This window comes from Saccopteryx leptura, chromosome 3 (assembly GCF_036850995.1).
Source record: "Saccopteryx leptura isolate mSacLep1 chromosome 3, mSacLep1_pri_phased_curated, whole genome shotgun sequence".
Taxonomy (NCBI): domain Eukaryota; kingdom Metazoa; phylum Chordata; class Mammalia; order Chiroptera; family Emballonuridae; genus Saccopteryx; species Saccopteryx leptura.
In genome coordinates this window covers 53,172,148-53,195,983 of record NC_089505.1, presented here as the reverse complement: position 1 = coordinate 53,195,983, position 23,836 = coordinate 53,172,148, and the positions used below count along the sequence as shown (strand labels likewise).

General features: G+C 37.7%; 1 protein-coding gene across 3 annotated transcripts in view; it reads right to left on the bottom strand.

Moving 5' to 3' along the window:
- AK9 (adenylate kinase 9) overlaps positions 1-23,836 on the bottom strand; it is a 176,700-nt gene that overhangs the window by 79,892 nt on the left and 72,972 nt on the right. The window contains exons 15-18 of one of the 3 annotated variants that reach the window (XM_066373487.1): positions 21,918-21,998; positions 19,680-19,819; positions 7,307-7,463; positions 6,390-6,504 (exon numbers count right to left, since the gene is read on the bottom strand). In XM_066373487.1, coding sequence (XP_066229584.1) covers positions 6,390-6,504; positions 7,307-7,463; positions 19,680-19,819; positions 21,918-21,998 — 493 coding nt within the window. The remainder of the gene's footprint in view (positions 1-6,389; positions 6,505-7,306; positions 7,464-19,679; positions 19,820-21,917; positions 21,999-23,836) is intronic. The other 2 variants (XM_066373484.1, XM_066373485.1) reach the window with 2 other exon arrangements.

Here is a 23,836-nt window from a genome sequence, read left to right as displayed (position 1 = left end):
GATCTCTTTTTCCTTTCTAAAAAAATTATAAATGTATGTATTTTTTACCTGTTTTTTACTTTATTTTATTATTTTATTTTATTTTATTTTATTTTATTTTATTTTATTTTATTTTAAGGAGAGAGAGACAGAATAGGGATAGACAAACAGGAAGGGAGAGAGATGAGAAGCATCAACTTGTAGTTGCAGCTTAGTTGTTCATTGATTGCCTCTCATACATGCCTTGATAGGGGGAGGACTCCAGCTGAGCCAGTGACCCCTTGCTCAAGCCAGAAAACTTGGGCTCAAGCCAGTGACCTTTTGGGCTCAAGCCAGTGACCATGGGTCATGTTTATGATCCCATGCTCAAGCCAGCAACCCTGTGCTCAAGTTGGTAAACCTGAGCTCAAATCAGCAATCTCATGGTTTCCAACCTGGGTCCTCAGTGTCTCAGGTCAATGCTCTAGCCGCTGTGCCACCACCTGGCCAGGCTTTTTAAAATCTATTTAAAGTGTAGCAGTCTTAAGTTTGGAAATCACATGAATTTTGTTTTACTCTTATGTTCATATCTTAAACTGTTCTAAAATATTTGACTATTTCTCATACACTGGGAAGAAATTACTTTAGCCCCATTCAGAAGAACTTGATAGTTTAGTAAATCGTTTAGTCTTGCCCAAGTCATGAAGAGATAGATAGATATGTGTTCACATTCTTAAAACTTCTTCATTGCACCCTGATTGGAGAATAAACTTTTTTTCTGGTTATGCAATCATTTAAAAAAAATTTTTCTCCTTTTTATTGAATTTATTGGAGCAACACTGGTTAACAAAATTATACAGGTTTCAGGCACACAATTCTGTAACACATTATCTGTGTGCTGTATTGTGTGTTCACCAGCCCAAGTCAATCAAGTCTCCGTCAATCACCATTTATCCTCACATACCCTTCCCTGCTTCCGCTTTGCTCAACCTCCCCCCAGCAGTCACCACACTGTGGTCCGTGTCCATGAGTTTAGAACAAACTTTTCACGTTAAACCTGTGAATATAGTAAGTAACGAGTCTTTGCCTTATAAGAACTTGGTCAGGCTTTGGATTTTAGTCATATCACACAGGTATATTTTCAGTTACTTTTGATCGTGTTATTTCTACAATGTGTGGGTTTTAGCAAAATTATTTAAGTCACAGATAAACATGGCAAAAGAAAGAAAATCTTATCTATGTTCATTTTTTTGCAGTGTCTCTTGAGAGTAGATGTTTAATTTAGAGTAAATTTGAATTAGGACTGTGAAATTGCCCACAATTCAGTATTTTAGAGACTCTGGAAGTATTTGTAAAAGTTATTGTTTTTCTTAGCATTAATTAGAATTGGGTCAGTTAGACCACTATTTTGATATTAAAGAGATTTCAGAGATGACGTCAGAGTAATGGCGTGGTAGGAAGCAATACCGATAAATCTCCCCCAAAACTCAACAAGATCTTCAACCAGGAACAGAAAAACCTATCCTTGGAGCCTCCAGATGTTTCGCAATACACCCGAAGGTATGGTCGAGCGAAAAATTGGCTAAATATATAACCAAACCCCGAAGGAAATAGGGAGTAAGAAATGTTCTGCCTTCCTCACTAACCTAAACAGGGCTGCTTTCACTGGGAACTGAGAATATAGAAACTAAGGTGGGCAAAGGGGGTGAATAGATCCAGGCTGCGGCACAAACGGCCGAACCAGGCTGTGGCACGGAGATCCAAGCTGAGGAAAAACTGTGCCTGTGGCAACCCAGTCAATAGAAGCTAACACTCGTGCCAAACCCAGACAAAGAAAGACAAGCGGGGCAGCCATTTTCCCGATCTCCTGGTCGGCACGCACAAATAGTGGGCGAGAGATTCCTCCGAGTGCCTCAGCAGTGGGTGCTCGTGTTACCCCACAGAGAGGCAGAGTCAGGGGCCTTTGTGTGTGGAATCTCCGGGCCACCCCAGCGCCCTGAAAAAGCCGCGCACGGGGAGGGAGCGAGAGCCGATTCCAATGCTGGAACTTTTCCGTGCGGGTGGGGGTTTCACTCAGAGGGTGAGGTGGCCAGCCTGATATCCTGGTCTGCGCGCGCAGATAGTGAGTGAGAGATTCCTTCGAGTGGCTCAGCAGTGGGTGCTCGTGTTATCCCACAGAGGGGCAGAGTCAGGGGCCTTTGTGTGGGCCAAAAGCGGATTCTCGGGCTGCCCCAGCACCTTGAAAAAGTCGCGCACGGGGATGGAGCGAGAGCCAATTCAAACGCTGGAACTTTTCCATGAGGGTGGGGGCTTCACTCAGAGGGTGAGACTGCGACTGCCGGCCTGATATCCTGGTCTGCGCGTGCAGATAGTGAGCGAGAGTTTCCTCCAAGCGCCCCGGGAATGGGCGCCCGCCCGTGTTACCGGACAGAGTGGCAGAGCCAGAGGTCTTTGAGTGGGCTGAAACCCCGCCTGATTATGCTAGCAGCTCTGACTGACTGAGCCTTACCCAAAGCCCTGTGCTGAGTGGGAATAGAGTGGGGAGTTGCCAGCTCTTTGAGCCTCTTACTATCCAGGCAGAGGCAGCAGCAACCCCATAGCTGGATTATCAGGCTACTAATTGAGGAAGGAAAGACCAGGAGAAAGGCTCCAGGAACACAGACTCTCTCACTGTCGGAACCTATAAATGCTAATGAGCCTCGACTGCCAACAAGACTGAAACACAATACATGACATCGCCATAGAGACTTATTAACTGCAAACCTCTACCAAAGGGGCAGAACCTGGGGTACAGAGTCACCGACCAGGAAGAGGGAGAGAAAAGAAAAAGCAAGAAGATAACCTCTCAAAATCAAGAATAATCCGCAGACTTTATAACCTATCCCATTTTATTATATTTGTTCGTTTGTTTCTCTTATCTTCATTCTTGATATATTTTTTTCCTCCTCCAATTTGGTCGTTTAACTCTCTGCCGGTCTTACTCTCTCCTCTCCTTGAACTACACTACCCATAAGTGTTACATCTCCCATTATCTTTTCTTTCCTCTTCCTTTCTCTCTATGAGGGTTGCGCTCCAAAATCCTTAACTCTCTCTCTCTCTTTTCTTTTTTCTTCTTTTAGTGGTTCCCTCTTTATTTCTCTCTCTCTCTTTCTTTTCTCCCTCTATATTAGTTTCTTCCTTTCTTCTTTATGTCTCCTCTCATTCAAAAATCAATAACGAACAAATTATCTTATCTGGGACTCAAACTTATGTTTGTGGCATTTTGGGGGGTTTTTACTTCACCTTTTTAACTCACTAGCAGTGCTCCCATCCCTGGCTTTCCATTTTATCTAGTTCTTGTTCCACTAAATACAATAGTAATTTTTTAATTTGTCCTGCATTTTCCTGTTTCCCTCTTATTCCTCTCATCATAACCCTTAGTCAACCAACCTAAAAGCAAATCATTTTATTCTTGACCCAAATTTTTTCCTAATTTTCTTTTTGTGGGTCCATACTCCCCCTTTTTGCCCCTTCATTACTTCTCCCCAATTAAGGTGCTCCATTACAGGCATTGTTTGTTCTATTTAGTACAATATAATTCACAGTTCACCACAAGATTTTCTCAAGAAAGTCCAGGCCCAGACGGCTATACCAGCGAATTTTATCAAACATTCAAAGAAGACTTGGTTCCTATTCTATTGAAAGTCTTCCAAAAAATTGAAGAAAAAGCAATACTTCCAAACACATTTTATGAGGCCAACATAACCCGCATACCGAAACTAGGCAAGGATGACACAAAAAAAGAAAACTACAGACCAATATCTCTAATGAATACAGATGCTAAAATACTAAACAAAATACTAGCAAATCGAATACAACAACATATTAAAAAAATAATACATCATGATCAAGTGGGATTCATCTCAGAATCTCAAGGATGGTTCAACATATGTAAAACGGTTAACGTAATACACCATATCAACAAAACAAAGAACAAAAACCACATGATCTTATCAATAGACGCAGAAAAGGCTTTCGATAAAATACAACACAATTTTATGTTTAAGACTCTCAACAAAATGGGTATAGAAGGAAAATATCTCAACATGATAAAGGCCATATATGATAAACCATCAGCTAACATCATATTAAATGGTACTAAACTGAAGGCTTTCCCCCTTAAATCAGGAACAAGACAGGGTTGTCCACTCTCTCCACTCTTATTTAATGTGGTACTAGAGGTTCTACCCAGAGCAATCAGACAAGACAAAGAAATAAAAGGCATCCATATTGGAAAAGAAGAAGTAAAGGTATCAATCACTTTTTGCAGATGATATGATCCTATACATCGAAAACCCCAAAGAATCCACAAAAAGACTACTAGAAACAATAAGCCAATACAGTAAGGTCGCAGGATACAAAATTAACATACAGAAGTCAATAGCCTTTCTATATGCCAACAATATAACATTTGAGAACGAACTCAAAAGAATAATCCCCTTCACAATTGCAACAACAAAAAAAATAATAAAATACCTAGGAATAAACATAACAAAGAATGTCAAGGACTTATATAATGAAAACTATAAACCATTGTTAAGGGAAATAGAAAAAGATATAATGAGATGGAAGAATATTCCTTGTTTTTGGTTAGGAAGAATAAATATAATCAAGATGGCCATATTACCCAAAGCAATATACAAATTTAATGCAATTCCCATCAAAATTCCAATGACATTTTTTAAAGAAATGGAGCAAATAATGATCAGATTTATATGGAACTATAAAAACCCCCGAATAGCCAAAGCAATCCTAAAGAAAAAGAATGAAGCTGGGGGCATTACAATACCTGACTTCAAACTATATTATAGGGCCACGACAATCAAAACAGCATGGTATTGGCAGAAAAATAGACACTCAGACCAATGGAACAGAATAGAAAGTCCAGAAATAAAACCACATATATATATTCAAATAATTTTTGATAAAGGGGCCAACAACACGCAATGGAGAAAAGAAAGCCTCTTCAATAAATGGTGCTGGGAAAACTGGAAAGCCACATGCAAAAGAATGAAACTGGACTACAGTTTGTCCCCCTGTACTAAAATTAACTCAAAATGGATCAAAGATCTAAACATAAGACCTGAAACAATAAAGTACATAGAAGAAGACATAGGTACTAAACTCATGGACCTGGGTTTTAAAGAGCATTTTATGAATTTGACTCCAAAGGCAAGAGAAGTGAAGGCAAAAATTAATGAATGGGACTACATCAGACTAAGAAGTTTTTGCTCAGCAAGAGAAACTGATAACAAAATAAACAGACAGCCAACTAAATGGGAAATGATATTTTCAAACAACAGCTCAGAAAGGGCCTAATATCCAAAATATACAAAGAACTCATAAAACTCAACAACAAACAAACAAACAATCCAATAAAAAAATGGGAAGAGGACATGAACAGACACTTTTCCCAGGAAGAAATACAAATGGCCAACAAATATATGAAAAGATGCTCATCTTCTTTAGTTATTAGAGAAATGCAAATCAAAACTGCAATGAGATACCACCTCACACCTGTTAGATTAGCTATTATTAACAAGACAGGTAATAGCAAATGTTGGAGAGGCTGTGGAGAAAAAGGAACCCTCATCCACTGTTGGTGGGAATGTAAAGTAGTACAACCATTATGGAAGAAAGTATGGTGGTTCCTCAAACAACTGAAAATAGAACTACCTTATGACCGAGCAATCCCTCTATTGGGTATATACCCAAAAACTCAGAAACATTCATACGTAAAGACATATGCAGCCCCATGTTCATTGCAGCATTGTTCACAGTGGCCAAGACATGGAAACAACCAAAAAGCCCATCAATAGATGACTGGATAAAGAATATGTGGTACATATATGCTATGGAATACTACTCAGCCATAAGAAATGATGACATTGGATCATTTACAGCAAAATGGTGGGATCTTGATAACATTATACAAAGTGAAATAAGTAAATCAGAAAAAACCAGGAACTGCATTATTCCATACGTAGGTGGGACATAAAAGTGAGACTAAGAGACATTGATAAGAGTGTGGTTGTTACAGGGGGAGATGGAAGAGGGAGAGAGAAAGTGGGAGGGGCAGGGGCACAAAGAAAACTATATTGAAGGTAACAGAGGGCAATCTGACTTTGAGTGATGGGTATGCAACATAATTGAACGACAAGATAACCTGGACATGTTATCTTTGAATATATGTATCCTGATTTATTGATGTCGCCCCATTAAAAAATAAAATTATAAAAAAAAACAAAGAAGAATGGAAAATTATACATTAAAAAATAAATATGTTGTCACTGTGAAAAAAAAGAGATTTCATAAATATAAATTGAAAGTAGATATTAAACAGTTTTATAAAAGATTCATTAACCTGCTTTATTATATCAGGCAGATTTTACCTTGCTGCTTCTTCCTCTGTTTTTTTCTCTTGTAGTTCATCTAATAATCTTTCTAAAATCTTAGAGTCAATTTCAGATTTATTCTCTAAATACAGTCTATTAAGTAAACATTTTCCTGAAATGTAAAGAGAATATTAATTTTACGTTCTATATAGTGACATACACTTTGAAAATTAACAATAAAAATTAATTCTGCCTATATTGAAATATATTTTCTTTTAAGCATTTATTTAAATAGAGTCCAGATTCTTTAAAATATTGAGAGATCATCTGAAATCCTCTTCAAAAGGTATATATTGGCATGTCATAATTAACTAAAGCATGAAAAAATGTACTATATTATGCATCCTCCCAGAAACTCTTTTGAAGTATATTTCCCTAAAAGTCAAAATGACAGAATATTCTTGGACCCCTTGTCAAAGAGTAGTTGACCATACATATGTGGGGTTTGTTTCTGGGCTCTCTATTCTGTTCCATTGGCTTATGCATCTGTTTTTATACCAGTACCATACTATTCTGATTATTATAGCTTTGCACAAAGTGACAAAATAATTAAAATTTAGTTTTGCTGTCTTTATGTACTTAATATTTCCCAGTAGAGGTGAAGAGGACTAATATACAGTGTCTGCCTTCAGCCTTATATATAATTCATTAGAATTTACAGTGCTGACTGAGAAGGGGGTGTTGAAGTCTCAGCCCCAAAGTGTAATTATAAAGGCCTGGTGAACAGCCAGCACTCCAGCACACTATCCTGGCCACCTGCTTGTTGACTGGATGCCTCATTTTGTGTACCTCTAGGTCATAAAGGGATTGCTGGGGTGGTATTTGTACCTACTGAGGGTGGAGACTTTTCCATTTTATAGTTTAACTAAAAATATTATCAGCAATAAAAATTTGTATGATAAATATTTACCAACCATTGTTTTCTGTATCTGATAAACAGATTACTAAATCCGGTATGATTCCTTTTTCAATTAAGGGTGCCCATAGTTCTTTTATAACAGGGCAGTTGTCCAGTATCCATCCTCCATATTTTGGGGCACCCGGAAACCTGTTCTTGTTTTTTTCAACTACCTGTAGAAAATGACACACTGATATTATCATCATAGCTAGACAAGTCAAGGATGCCACCTTCACATATCACCTTTTGTGAACCTTAACCAACTATCTCTGGAGTTCTTCTGACTTTCAGAAAAAATAAAATGAAAGATCTATTTAATTGCAAAATAGAAACTTAAAGCAAGAAAGCTGTAAGTTTTAAAAATTAAGAATGAGAAGCAAAAGCCTTTATTGAATAAATTTAACACTTTTTTTTGCTATATGTTTTTCAATATTACAGAATTCAAAATCCTAATTTAGATGGTCTGAGGTGAGGCCTTTCAAGTTATGATGATCTATGGACCACTCTTTGAGTAGTGAGGTCCTAGTCCAGCTTATCCTTTGTAGTGACACTCTTCACTTCCCTTTTGTTTTTCATCCCTCAGTGAGAGAGCTGAGAGGTACTGATGTGGTTACAAATAGCTGTAGAGGGAACTGGGTCAAAACAAATCTTGCAGGTGCTTAAGGAGTTCGGCTAAACTTTCTCCCATCCACTGCTGAGCAGCAATAGCTTCAATACAAGTACAGAAATTAGTAATGTAGATCCGTAAACACACCAATTCTGAGGGTTTTAAACAAATTTGGGTGACATCAGGTAGTCATAGAATGTCAGAAGTAAGTCAAATGGCAAGAGATGTCAACTGTAACCCTCTGGCATAAGCAGAATTTAAGATTATCTGCTTTATCAATTTCCATCTGAATGAAGAGTCTATAGAAAAAAATTTTAAACACGTTGAAATGTGTAACATAAGAGAATTAAAGAGTGATAAAAGCTAAAGAGGAGAAATATAAGTGAAAGAAGTAAGAAAGCCATATACTATATGATTTCACTTATAAGTGAAATTAAAAAAACTAAACGCATAGAAACAGAACAGATTGGTGCTTGCCAGAGGTGGGCATGGCGACAAGGGAAAATAGTTGAAGTGGATCAAAAGGTACGAACTTCCAATTACAAGATAAATAAGTCCTGGGGATGTAATGTACAACATGGTGACTACAGTTAACAGTGAAAGTTGCTTACAGAGTAGATCTTAACTTATTACTGTACACAAAAAAAGTAACTGTGTGAGGTGATGGATGTTAACTAAATTTATTGTGATAATCATTTTGCATATATGCATATATCAAATCATTATGTTGTACACCTTAAATTGATACAGTACAGTATGTTACTTATATCTCAATAAAACCAGAAATAATATAAATGGCTAATAACAATTTTATTACCCAAGTTTAAAAGATATGACAATTAAAGGAATATCAACATATAATTTAACTTTTTCTCCATCTCAATCTTTTTGAAAAATATTTAATGACTTCATAGTATTTTATCAAATGATTAAATCTTAATTTATTTAATCATCCTCTTACTGTTAAAAATTTATATAACATAATTTTATTATAATATTGTGCTCATGTGATGAACATCTATATATATAAGTCTTTGTCCAAATACATATTTCTTTAGGTTAGATTTCTAGAAGAAGTGTTTTTAAGTAAAAAAGAACAAGGAATAAACATTTTAAATGCTTTGCATACACATTACCACTTTGCTTTCAAAATGTCTGTATCAATTTTCATTTCTACTATGTGATCATCTCATTACAGCCTCACTAATATAAATTGTTATTTTTATTTTAAAATTATTGATTGATTTTTAGAGAGAGAGGAAGGAAAGAGAGAGATAGATAGAGAGAGAGATAGTGAGACAGAGAAGCATTCATTTGTTATTCCACTTAGTTGTGCCCTGATTGAACCCACAAACTTGGTGTTTTGTTTTGTTTTTAATTTATTCATTTTTAGAGAGGAGAGTGAAAGGTAGGGGGAGGAGCAGGAAGCATCAACTCCTATATGTGCCTTGACCAGGCAAGCCCAGGGTTTTGAACCAGTGACCTCAGTGTTCCAGGTCAACGCTTTATCCGCTGCGCCACCATAGGTCAGGCAAACTTGGTGTTTTGGAATAGCACTCTAACCAACTTAGCTAACCAGTCAAGGCCTAAATTGTTGTAAGTTTTAAAAATATCTTTACAAACTTTACAGAGAAATTATATATATTGTTTTAATTTTTTAAATTTTTTTATTTATTTTTATTTTTTATTTTTTTTTCATTTTTCTGAAGCTGGAAACAGGGAGAGACAGTCAGACAGACTCCCGCATGCGCCCGACCGGGATCCACCCGGCACGCCCACCATGGGGCGACGCTCTGCCCACCAGTGGGCGATGCTCTGCCCATCCTGGGCGTCGCCATGTTGCGACCAGAGCCACTCTAGCGCCTGAGGCAGAGGCCACAGAGCCATCCCCAGCGCCCGGGCCATCTTTGCTCCAATGGAGCCTTGGCTGCGGGAGGGGAAGAGAGAGACAGAGAGGAAAGCGCGGCAGAGGGGTGGAAAAGCAAATGGGCGCTTCTCCTGTGTGCCCTGGCCGGGAATCGAACCCGGGTCCTCCGCATGCTAGGCCGACGCTCTAACGCTGAGCCAACCGGCCAGGGCTATTGTTTTAATTTTTATTGAAACTTGAGCATTAAAAAAATTTCAATTAACCATCCATATTTTTTCTTTGATAAAATAATCTGTTTACATTTTTGCCTGCTTTTATATTAAGGAAGAATATATCATTTTATTATAAATACTTTCCCCAATTTTATCTTTGCCTTAAAACTTTGATTTTCATAATTTTTTATACAGAGAGAATCACTATAGACCCTCATCACTGAGATTTTGCTTCAAGAGTTCTTCCACTGCATTTGTGCCCAGAGTGCTTGACCATTCCAAGATCATTTCAACATTACTACATTTTCTTCCAGTTAAAAAATGCTTTTACATTTAACTACTTATAGGAAATTTATCTGAAAATTTAAATTGGTTTTTCCCAATAGTGCATTTTATCAACACTGAAATCATTCTTCCTTTCATTTTGGATTGTGATGTAAACTTCAGCACATAGTAAATTTTTTTTATCTCTACTGAGGTTTGTTTTTGTACCTTCTCTATGGTTCTGTTTATTCTTGTATAATATCAAGCTTATATATTATTGTAGTATTTCAACACATTTTACTGGCTGGTAGAGCAAGTCTCTATTACACTTTGCCAAACTTCGCACCTAGTCTCAATTACTGGTTCTTCCAAATCAACTTAGAGTTACTTTGTCAGTTTAAGAAATATATTGAGGACGTCACTGAAATGGTGGCGTGAGGGGGGCTCCCAATCTCTCCCCTTGAAATTTCAACAAATTCAACATCTAAACACAGGGGGAAAATCTCAGGAGCACCTGAAATATACACACACAGATAAAGGTATGATTGGGTGAAAAGGTGGCTGAATATATAATCCACTCTGAAGGAAATAAGACAGAGGACTGGGCATTTTGCTTTTCTCACTGATCTGAGGAAGGGGCGCTTTTGTTTGGAGCCGAGCGAGGTGGATAGTCTGGGTTATAGGGGAAGGAGTTGAGTTAGGGTAGGAGCTCAAACAAAAGAAAGAACACGCCGGCTCTGCCTGAGATTGTGGATGCTGGGTCTGCACATGGGGCAGTGGGCTCCACCTAAAATTACCAGCGCAAGGTACCCGCGTGGGCCAGTGTCAGCATCATTGTGCATTCCGGGCTCCACGACCACCAGTGCTGTGTGAGCGGCTCCACCTAGATCACTGGCGCTGGGCGCATGCATGGGCTGGAATGCTTAGCCTGAGATTATCAGCGCTAGGCACCTGTGTGGGCTGCTGCCAGCGCCTTTGGGCATTCCCAGCTCCACGATCACCAGCACTGGGCGTGTGCACAGGCCAAAGTCCTTAGCCTGAGACTGCTCATGCTGGGCGCCTCTGTGGGCCGATGCAAGCGTCTCTGTGCATTCCCAGCTATGACTGAGATCACAGGCGCGCTGGGTGCCTGAGCCAGCGGGTGCAAGTCTCTGTGTGCATTGCTGGAGTGTGGGAGCTGGACACACACGTGGCCTACTGCGGGCTACCACGCAGCTCACGAATGAGAAGCCCATGGAGATTAGACCCCTGACACACTAAAGTATGCTAGATCTGCCAGCCGGCCCATAGAATTTTGCCTGTGTGTAGCAGAGAGGTGCTTGATCTGCAAGCTGCACCCTGCCCTGCCTGCTCTCCCTGGTGGCTCTCATTGCCACTGCCCTGCTCAGAACTGTGCTTTGAGCAGAACTGGAAGAAGGACCTGGCTGCACATGGATCCCCTGGCTATGCAGACAGTGGCTGAGGTGGACCCCACAGCTAAGTCTCGATGTTGCTAGCTGCTGTGGGATGGACGTGGGGAGATGCAGCTGGAAAACCGAGACTGCCATTGCTAGAGCCATCAAGTTGCAAAGTCCTAACAAGCCCCACCTAACAATGGAACTGAGGCCCAGCCTATGTCATTACCACAGCAAAACACCAGCAGACCTCTGCCCAAGAGCCCCCACAGAGGCAAAAATTGTAGTATAGTGCCACCTGCCAAAAAAAAGAAGTTACCCCTCAAAACCAGAAAAAAATTACATTTTTAAATGCTTTTTGTCATTTTTTCTTCTTTCCTTTTCCTTTTCCTCTTTTTCCTTTTGAACTTCATTATCCATAGTTGTTACATTTTTCATTCTTGTTTTTTGTGAGGGTTTCATTTCAGAAACTTTTATTTCTTATTTTGTTGTTCTTTTTTTCTCTTTCTTCTTTCTTTCCATTTCTTCTCCTTTCTCTTTTTTCTTTTCCTCTTATTCTATCATCATTTATTATCAAATTATTATATTTTGGATTCATATTTTTCTTTGTGGGATTTTGCTTGTTTCTTTACTGCATTTTTTCTCTTTTTTCATTTTTCCTCAGTTCCAACTTTTTGTTCTCTGTAGTTTTCATTCCACTTATCATCATAGAATTTTCATTTTTTCCAATTTTTATTTTTTAATTATCTTTTATTAGTGTTAGCAACATTACCACTTCCAAATGCCATTAAGGAAAAAGAAATCAAATATCATGGATACAAAAGACAGAGACATAGTTCAGACAGATGATGGAAAGCTCTAGAAAAAAAAAATTCAATTACTTGAAAACCTTGGAGTTAAATGACAGAGAATTCAGAATTGAAGTCCTAAAAATAATCAATGAAATACAAGAGAGTTCTGAGAGGCAATTTAGTGAGCTCAAAAACAATTTAATGAACAAAAAGAATACTTCACCAAGGAAATTGAAACTATAAAAAGGAACCAAACAAAGATGAAAAACTCAATACATGAACTGAAAAACAAGGTAACAAGCTTAGCTAATAGAACAGGCCAGATAGAGGAGAAAATTAGTGACATAGAAAACAGGCAACTAGAGATACTATGGAGAGAAGAGGAGAGAGACTCAAAAATATAAAAAAATGAGAAAGCCCTACAAAAATTGTCTGACTCTATCAGAAAGAGCAATATAAGAATAATGGGTATATCAGAAGAAGAAGAGAGAGAAAAAGGAATAGAGAACATATTCAAACAAATAATTGATGAGAACTTCCCAAGCCTGTGGAAAGAATTAGAGCCTTGAATTCAAGAAGCAAACAGAACACTGAGTTACCTTAACCTAAACAGACCTATTCCAAGGCACATCATAATGAAATTATCACAAATCAATGACAAAGAAAAAATCCTCAAGGCAGCCAGGGAAAAGAAGAATACAACATATAAAGGAAGGCCCATTAGGCTATCATCAGATTTCTCAGCAGAAACCCTACAAGCCAGAAGAGAGTGGGCCCCAATATTTAAAGTACTGAAAGAGAGGAATTTCCAGCCAAGAATACTATATCCATCAAAGCTATTATTCAAATATGAAGGGGAAATAAAAACATTCACAGATATAGAGAAGATGAGGAAATTTATCACCAGAAAACCCCCACTTCAGGAAATACTAAAGGGGGTTATCTGACCAGAAACAAAGAACAGAACAAAACAAAATCACAAGTAAAAGCTCCAACAAGATCACAATAAAAACAAGAATAATCTTTAACAACAAAAACAAAAAAGGGGAGAGGACAAAGATCAGCAGTAGCAAAGGAGGATGGAGTGCAGAAGCACTCATGAGATAATGGACTACAATCAATATGATATATATTATTTTAATTACCTAATGGTAACCACCCTGAAAATACCACTATTGAAATACATGGCTTAAAAGAAGAAGAAACAGAGGAAAAAGTATGGAATATAACCAAACAAAAACAAATGACAGAAAAACAAAAGAGAAGAACCAAATAACAAACAGCTATCAGAAAGCAATTTATAAAATGGCAATAGAAAACCCTCAAGTGTCAATAATTACATTAAATGTAAATGGATTGAACTCACCAATAAAAAGACACAGAGTAGCAGAGTGGATCAAAAAAGAAAATTCAACTGTATGCTGCCTTCAAGAAACACATCTAAGCAACAAGGATAAAAATAGATTCAAAGTGAAAGGTTGGAAAATGATTCTCCAAGCATATAATATCCAAAGAAAGGCAGGTGTAGCCATACTCATATCTAACAATGCTGACTACAAGACAACAAAGGTAATCAGAGACAAAGATGGTCATTTCATAATGATAAAGGGCACATTGAATCAAGAAGACATAACACTTCTTAATATATATGCACCAAACCAAGGAGCACCAAAGTATATAAGACACCTACTAACTGATCTAAAAATAAAAAGCAACAAAAATACAATCATACTTGGAGACCACAATACACCACTGAGGGCTCATTCATCCAAACAGAAAATTAATAAAGAAATATTGGCCTTAAACGAAACACTAGAACAATTGGATATGATAGACATCTACAGGACATTTCATCTCAAAATGTCAGAGTACACATTTTTCTTGAGTATATATGGAACATTCTCAAGAATTGACCATATGTTGGACCACAAAACTAACATGAACAAATTCAGAAAGATTGAAATTATACCAAACATATTGTCTGACCATAAATCTTTAAAACTAGAATTCAACTTCAAAAAAGAAGTAAACAAACCCACAAAAATGTGGAAATTAAACAACATACTTCTAAAAAATGACTGGGTCAAAGAAGAAATAAAAGCAAAGATCAAAAGATATATACAGACAAATGAAAATGACAACACAATATATCAGAATCTCTGGGATACAGCAAAAGCAGTAATAAGAGAGAAGTTCATATCATTACAGGCCTATATGAACAAACAAGAGAGAGCTTAAATAAACAGCTTAACATCATATCTTAAGGAACTAGAAAAAAAAGGACAAAGACAACCCAAAACCAGCAGAAGAAAGGAAATAATAAAAATCAGAGCAGAAATAAATGAAATAGAGAATAGAAAAACTATAGAAAAAAATCAATAAAATGAGTTGGTTCTTTGAAAAGATCAAAAAAATTGACAAACCCCTGGCAAGACTCACTAAGGAAAAAAGAGAAAGGACTCATGTAAACAAAAACTAAAATGAAAGAGGAGAAATTACCACAGATATCATAGATAACAAAGGATTATTGTAGAATACTATGCAAAACTATATGCCACCAAATTTAACAATCTAGAAGAAATGGATTAATTCCTGGAACAGTGCAATCTTCCTAGACTGAATCACGAAGAAGTAGAAAGCCTAAACAGACCCATAAGCAGGGAGGAAATAGAAACAACTCTCAAAAACCTCCTCCAAAATACAAGTCTGGGGCCAGACAGCTATACTAGTAAATTCTATCAAACATTCAAAGACGACTTGGTTCCTATCCTACTTAAAGTCTTCCAAAAAATTGAAGAAGAAACCATACTTTCAAACACATTTTATGAGGCCAACATAACTCTCATACCAAAACCTGGCAAGGACAACACACAAAAAAACTATAGTCCATTATCTCTAATGAATACAGATGCAAAAACCCTAAACAAAATACTAGCAAATCGAATACAACAACACAATAAAAAATAATTCACCATGATCAAGTGGGATTCATCCCAGAATCACAAGGATGGTTCAACATATGTAAAACAATTAATGTAATAAACTATATCAACAAAACAAAAAACAAAAATCATATGATCCTATCAATAGATGCAGAAAAGGCATTCGATAAAATACAACATCATTTTATGTTTAAAACATTCAACAAAATGGGTATAGAAGGAAAATATCTCAATACAATAAAGGTCATTTATGACAAACCATCAACTAACATTATATTAAATGGAAAAAAACTGAAAACTTTTCCTCTAAAATTAGGAACAAGACAAGGTTGCCCACTCTCTCCACTCTTATTCAACGTAGTGCTGGAAGTTCTAGCCAGAGCAATCAGACAAGAGAAAAAAATAAAAGGCATTCATATTAAGAAAGAAAAAGTAAAGTTTTCACTTTTTGCAGATGATATGATTCTGTATATAGAAAACCCCAAAGACTCCACAGAAAGGCTATTAGAAACAACAAACCAATATAGTAAGCTCGCAGGATACATAATGAATATACAGAAGTCAATTGCTTTCTAATATGCCAACAACGAAACTTTAGAAAATGAACTAAAAAAAAATAATCTTTTACAGTTGCAACAAAAAAATAATAAAATACCTAGGAATAAACATAACAAAGAATGTAAAGTAACTATATAATGAAAACTATAAAGCATTGTTAAAGGAAATTGAAAAAGACACAATGAAATGGAAAAATATTCCTTGTTCTTGGACAGAAAGAATCAATATAGTTAAAATGACCATATTACCCAAATCAATATGCAAATTTAATGCAATTCTCATCAAAATTCCAATGTCATTTTTTAAAGAAATAGAAGAAAAAAATCATCAGGTTTATATGGAACCATAATAACCCCGAATAGTCAAAGTAATCCCAAGGGGAAAAAAACAAAGCTGGGGGCATTACAATACCTGACTTCAAATTATACTACAGAGCCACGATAATCAAAACAGCATGGTATTGGCAGAAAAATAGACACTCAGACCAATGGAACAGAATAGAGAGCCCAGAAATAAAACCACATATACATGGTTAAATCATCTTTGATAAAGGGGCCAAAAACACGCAATGGAGAAAGGAAAGCTTCTTCAATAAGTGGTGCTGGGAAAACTGGAAAGCCACAATGAAAAGAATGAAATGACTACAGTTTGTCTTTTTATACAAAAATTAATTCAAATTGGATCAAAGACCTAAATATAAGATCTGAAACAATAAATCATATAGAAGAAAACATAGGTACTAAACTCATGGATCTTGGCCATAGAGAACATTTTATAAATTTGTCTCCAAAGGCAAGGAAAGTGAAGGCAAAGATAAATGAATGGGACTACATCAGACTAAGAAGCTTTGGCACAGCAAAAGAAACTGATAACAAAACAGACAGCCAGCTAAATGGGAGATGATATTTTCCAACAACAGCTCAGATAAGGGCCTAATATTCAAAATATACAAAGAACTCACAAAACTCAACAACAAACAAACAAACAATCCAATAAAAAAATGGGAAGAGGACATGGACAGACACTTCTCTCAGGAAGAAATTCAAATAGCCAATAGATATATGAAAAGATACTCATCTTCACCAGCTACTAGAGAAATGCAAATCAAAACTACAATGAGATACCACCTCACACCTGTTAGATTAACTATTATCAACAAGACAGGTAATAACAAGTGTTGGAGAGGCTGTGGAGGAAAAGGAACCCTCATTCACTGTTGGTGGGAATGTAAAGTAGTACAACCATTATGGAAGAAAGTATGGTAGTTCCTCAAAAAACTGAAAATAGAACTACCTTATGACCCAGCAATCCCTCTACTGGGTATATAACCCAAAACTCAAAATCATTGGTACGTAAAGACACATGCAGCCCCATGTTCACTGCAGCATTGTTCATGATGCCTAAAACATGGAAACAACCAAAAAGCCCATTCAATAGAAGACTGGATAAAGAAGATGTGGTACATATATGCTATGGAAAACTATTCAGCCATAAGAAATGATGACATAGGATCATTTATGACAACATGGATGACCTTGATAACATTATACTGAGTGAAATAAGTAAATCAGAATAAAACTAAGAACTGTATGATTCCATACATAGGTGGGACACAAAATTTAGACTCATGGACATAGATAAGAGTGTAGTTGTTAACAGGGGGAGGGGAAGGGAGAAGAGGGAGGGGATGGTCTGAGGGGAGGGGCATAAAGAAAACCAAATGAAGGGTGACGGAGGACGATTTGACTTTGGGTGATGGTATACAACATAATCGAATGTCAAAATGATCTGGAGATGTTTTCTCTAAATCTATGTACACTAGTTAACCAATGTCACTCTGTTAAAATTAACTGTCTAAATAAAATTATAAAATATATTAAAAAGAAAAAAACATTGAGATTTTTATTAGCATTGCATCAATCTATAAATTGATTTGAGAAAGACATCTTAAGATTCTGTCTTTACCTGTAAAAAATTAGTTAACTAGCTAATTTCTGAAAATAGGTTACCTACTCACAGAAATTATAGAAAACAGACGACAAGTAAAACAGTCTCCTGCACAGGTCTCTGTTCTCATGAGAAAGGCAATCTGATCTGAGCCTTGATGGTAAAAACTCCTGTGACTTATACTCCTCTACAATCCCAGAGTCACAGTGTACCATCTAATGACACTAACTATATTCCTCTATCAGAAGTAATTTAGTAGTACTCCCTGTAGAATTGTATTCTCCAGAATGAACTCTGAAAAGAATGGAGAATGTTTCAGTGAAGGGCAAGGGTGGGACATTCACAGTGCTAAAGCTGTCCCTCACTTAAACGTCTCCTGCTCTAGGATGCTTTGTCTCACCTCTCAGGCAGAGAGGACAGCCCCAACCTTGGTGAAACTCCTACGTTAAACATATCTGTTTATCACTTAGCACATGGTAACTCAATTACTGGATTATTGCTCAGCCTTCTTCCACCTGACTGATTCTCCTTAAAAAGAGCCGAGTTTTATTCATCTTGATATCTCTAGGGTCTAGCACAGTACACGGCAAATAGTGGTGCTCAGAGTGTTTCTGAATGAACAAACTGATGACAGAACAAGCTGAAGAGATACAGAGGGAGTTGAAAAATCTCTACTGGAAGGGCAGAGGGGGGTAGCAACTCACCTTGAGTATAGCCTGGGGCTTGAGGAGCCCACCCAGTGTATTACAGAGTGGTTGTATACTCTTACAGGATAATTTTTTCTTCTCACATAACCATTTTCAAGTTACTGAGAAATACAGTTGAATGAGAGTCCATAACTAATTTGTTCTCTCACTTTGCTCTGACTCCTTACTCAAGGTCTCTGTGTAAAACAGACCCATATGAATATTTTGTTCTTTATAAATAAAAGATAAGCTTTCTGATTTGCCATCAGTAGAATATAATATCTGAGGCTTTGTTTTCTGCTCATATTGGAAAATCACTCATGTGTCCATCCACCTCCATTGTGAACACACATTCAGGGTGGTTGGATGAAATTATCTATGGAGCAAAATTTCCCTTGGTTTGCAACTAATTAGATGAAATACATAACTCTGGAATTGTCCTAATCTGTACCATATTTTAACCAACCAAACTGAATTTGAAGATTAATTTCTTCCTTTTTTTTATTTTTGTAACACAGGGGGGGGGCAGAGAGAAGGACAGTTAGGGACAGACAGACAGGAAAGGAGAGAGATGAGAAGCATCAATTCGTTGTGGCTCCTTAGTGGTTCATTGATTGCTTTCTCATATGTGCCTTAACTGGGGAGCTACATCAGAGCGAGTCACCCCTTGCTCAAGCCAGTGACCTTGGGCTCAAGCCAGATACCACGGGGTCACGTCTATGATCACATGCTCAAGCCAGTGACCCCGCGCTCAAGCTGGTGAGCCTGTGCTCAAGCCAGATGAGCCTTCACTCAAGCCAGAAACCTCAGGGTTTTAAATCTGTGCCCTCTGCATCCCAGTCCGATGCTCTATCCACTGTGCCACTGCCTGGTCAGGCAGATTTATTTCTAAATTATGAAATTATATTTCATAATTGTTGATAAATTAACATTTACCAAAGACCATAAGCAATTGTTCACTGAGGTACATTATACATAGCAGTACTGACTTTTAAATGTACATGAATATGAAGACTACAGATTTCAGTACTGTCAAGTGGGATTCCAAATTAATTATACATATATTAGGTTAACTAAATCTGCTAAATCAATGATAAAAACAAACAGCCTGGATTTCGTACCTCTTCCAGGACTTCCTCTAACATTTCAGCATATTTTTCACATGGCTGTTCAAAGTTCATATTCTTTATAATTTTCAAAGTCTCCTTTATCATAGAAAGAACGTCTGGATGATCTGCTGTTACCATTTCTATCGAGTCTTCTGTTGAATTAAAGTAAAATAAGTTAACAAACTAGTGCTATTAATAATTTTAGTGGACAACTCTATTTGTAATAGAACATAATTGTTAATACCTGACCTCCCAAAGTACTAAGTTCATGCTAGAAGAAATGGGAAATAGACTTGGAAGAAAATGCCAGGTCAGGAATCACATCAGAATGAAAGTGAATGAGGCAAGAAGTCAAATCAGGCAGGAATCAAAACCAGGAATCCGGGGAGAAGAGGTGGGCACCAAATGCTTCCTGAGATCAAGCTGAAACACACGCAACTAGGCAATGTGTCAGACAACAAGATGAACACTTCCAACTACAAGTATGACACTACATAGCACAGAAGGAAGACAGGGAATAAGCAATTGGAGGGATAGAAGAAAGGGTGACATAGTCTGGTTTCTCCAGTGTCACACTTGATTCTTGCCCTCTCTGCATACTGACTATCTCCTGACAAGGCTGAGTTGGCTCACGGGCAGAATCATGATGTAAATGAGACAGGAGGTTGTCAGCTCCACCTGACTCCTCTCCCTCTGTCTCTCCAGTTGAGCTTCTGAGCTATGGCTCCAAGGCTCCATCCACCAGAGTCTCCTGCCACAGCCCAATGATTCCTAGCTCAGAAGAACCCCAAGGAGCCTTTGAAGAGCAGCTTCCTGCTGCCTTCCCTGCCATGAAGTGAGAGGTCTGTTCTCAGTGATGGAAATAGCCAGTGATATAGAGTCAGAGTGGAAGAGGCAAGAATTTATGGTCTTGGGAAGGAAGACATGATGAGGCAGAAATAGCCTGGCAAAGAGACTAAATATGCTGGAAGCTGCTAGTTTTTCCCCAGATATCCATTCTCTTCTTCCTTAGTAATTTACCTGATTTTGTCAGGGTTAGCAATGTATCCAGCTCAAAACACTACATCTTTCAACTTCCCTTATAGCTTGAATGACCCATAGATAAGATGCAAGCAAAAAATTTTTTGGCAAGTCTGTCATCTCTTTAAAAAGACATAACTCAGCTAGGAAGAGTGCAGTTTTTATTCCTTGCCTTTTCTCTCTTCCTGTCAGGCACCCTGATATGATGGCTGGAGCACCAGCAGCTGTCTTGGTAATTGTTACAGCAGTCATATGCCAGGGATGGCAGAACTGGATGATAGATCTGTCTTCCTAATATTCTTTTTCTTTTCTTTTTTTGTATTTTTCTGAAGTGAGAAGCAGGGAGGCAGAGAGACAGACTCCCGCATGTGCTGGACCGGGATCCACCTGGCAAGGCCACTAGGGGGCGATGCTCTGCCCATCTGTAGAGTTGTTCTGTTGCAACAGAAGTCATTCTAGCGCCTGAAGTGGAAGCCATGCAGCCATCCTCAGTGCCTGGGCCAACTTTGCTCCAATGGAGCCTTGGCTGTGGGAAGGGAAGAGAGAGACAGAGAGAAGCAGGAGGGGGAAGGCTGGTGTAGCAGATGGGTACTTCTCCTGTGTGCCCTGGCTGGGAATCAAACTTGGGACTTCCACATGCTGGGCTGATGCTCTACCACTGAACCAACTGGTCAGGGCTCCTAATATTCTTTTTCAACAAAACAATATACCACATGTTATTTTTCTGTGTTTCTGTATGTCTAACTATTTATAATAGTGTAGCCTTTGAGATAGAGTACATTAGATATTAATAATGCTTTTTACAAAAATCATGTATTTCTCTTTTAAAATTCTGAAGGAACTACATGTGATCTTTAGATTCACAATCTAAGACAGGGGTCGGGAACCTTTTTGGCTGAGAGAGCCATGAATGCCACATATTTTAAAATGTAATTCCATGAGAGCCATACAATGACCCATGCAATTATGCATTATCCAATAAAAATTTGGTGGTATCCCGGAGGACAGCTGTGATTGGCTCCAGCCACTCGCAACCATGAACATAAGCGGTAGGAAATGAATGGATTGTAATACATGAGAATGTTGTATATTTTTAACGTTATTATTATTTTTTATTAAAGATTTGTCTGCGAGCCAGATGCAGCCATCAAAAGAGCCACATCTTGCTTGCGAGCCATAGGTTCCCAACCCCTGATCTAAGAGAATCAAATTACCCAACTATTAATTTACCTGTTTTTGAATCCAGTGTTAGATCCTGAGTGTCTTGAGAACTTCTTCTAAATGTAGGTGTTTCACTAGCTTCTCTTTCATCTGTGAATGAAACATTGTTAACACTTAAAGAACAGTAATAAATTATAGATGATTCCTAAAACAATATTGTGGTATGGGTGCAAGTACCCAGGACTCATGTTACTAATTTTTTAAAGATCATAATAATAACCATAATAATATAAGTAAACATATCTATCAGCAGTAGATAGAAATTGAAAGGCAGAAACCACAGGACGAACTAAAAATACAAGGCTAGTGTGTTCCAAAAGGAAAACTTATTTTAAAAGGGCCTTGATGCTAGATACAAGTAGGCTGAGACCAGCAAACTGTTACCCCAAACTGTGGGAGTGAGCATTAGATTCAGGGGTTGTTGCAAACATTTGCTAGCATGGGGTTGCTTGCACCTGGACATACTCAGATTAGCATATTGGGGTTTGTAGCCTTGATCACTGACTTGATGATGAGCAGGAGGAGGGGAAATCCTGCTGCAGAGACACAAGTTATTTGATGTAGCACAGGCTTGGCGTCCTTGGTAAATTATGAAAACAACCAAGAAGTCAGTATCCCAGAAATAGCTGGGACCTGAGTCTGTGACTAGGCTTTTACAAACAACTATTGTGATTTAAACTTCCCTAATGGTCAGGTCCCTCCCCAAAGCAAGCTTTCCTAGACATTCCCCTGAGGGTAAACTTTTTGCCACATTTCAAAGTGAAGGCCAGGAAGTCATTAAGAGAGAGAATAGCAAGCAAATTAACTACAACCTTACAGTACTTTCCCAGGATGGGAGGAGTTGCTTAAGTGGAGGGGGAGGTTGGGAGAGGGAAATGTTTACTGAAGAAGTTGTCCTGATGGTAGTTGAGTGAGGAGAATTTGAGTGTTACAGGGGCTAATTTAACCCTAACTGAAATTACTAAACCAAACTGGTTATTACTAAACCAAGAGTAATTTCAGTTGCATATACTGCCAGTGAATCTAAACTGGAAAAAAAAATTAAATATTCCCTTCCTGAGGTAGAGTGTATTTATTTATCTCAGATACATGGGGCAAGGAACACTGGCTGTGTCCACATCCCTCCAGTGTGGATGGAGGCACTGATGTCTGCTTCCACCTCAGACTGCCTCCCCCAAGGAGGGAACAGACAGCCTCTCTTAGTGTGTTGGCTGGCAACTCCCAGAAGTCACTTGGCCAAAGTTTTCGTGTGTGTGTGTGTGTGTGTGTGTGTGTGTGTGTGTGTGTGTGTGTGGCAGGAAGGGGTTGCTGTGTGTGTTAAGGGAGGGAGAGTGCTTTACATAAGTTTTTGATAGCTCCCAAGATACACTTAAATACAAAAGTTTGGATGAATTTTAAAAAACAAATATGTTAGACATATTCAATCTCTGGTTGAGAGGAAGACTTTTTAAGCCTGAAAGTAAATGGAAGAAATCAACAAAGAGAAAGTAATGATTTGAATATAAAAATATAAGAAAAATTCCTCTACTTTAAAAACAGCAAGGTAATTTAAAAGACAAATCACCCAATTAGGAAAAAGAATATGAAAGATAAGTGACTAATAGGGAAAGTTTATATACAAACTATATAACTGATTCAACAATTTAAAAAAAAATAAGCAAAAGTAAAAATACTCACCTCAGAAAAAAAGAAACATAAATGGTCAACAAATATTAAACTTCAAAAAAGTTAAAGTAATATCTACAAGGACAAAATACTGAGGAAACAATGACATGTACTTTGTGTATTACTGAGGGGAACATAGTTTGGAGCAACTTTTATTCAAGCAAAGCTATGAATGAATGAGTATAGTATGAAGCTATAGACAGAGTCATACTCATTAAACCAGTGACTCTACTTATGTCAATTTGCAGACAAAACTTTATGTA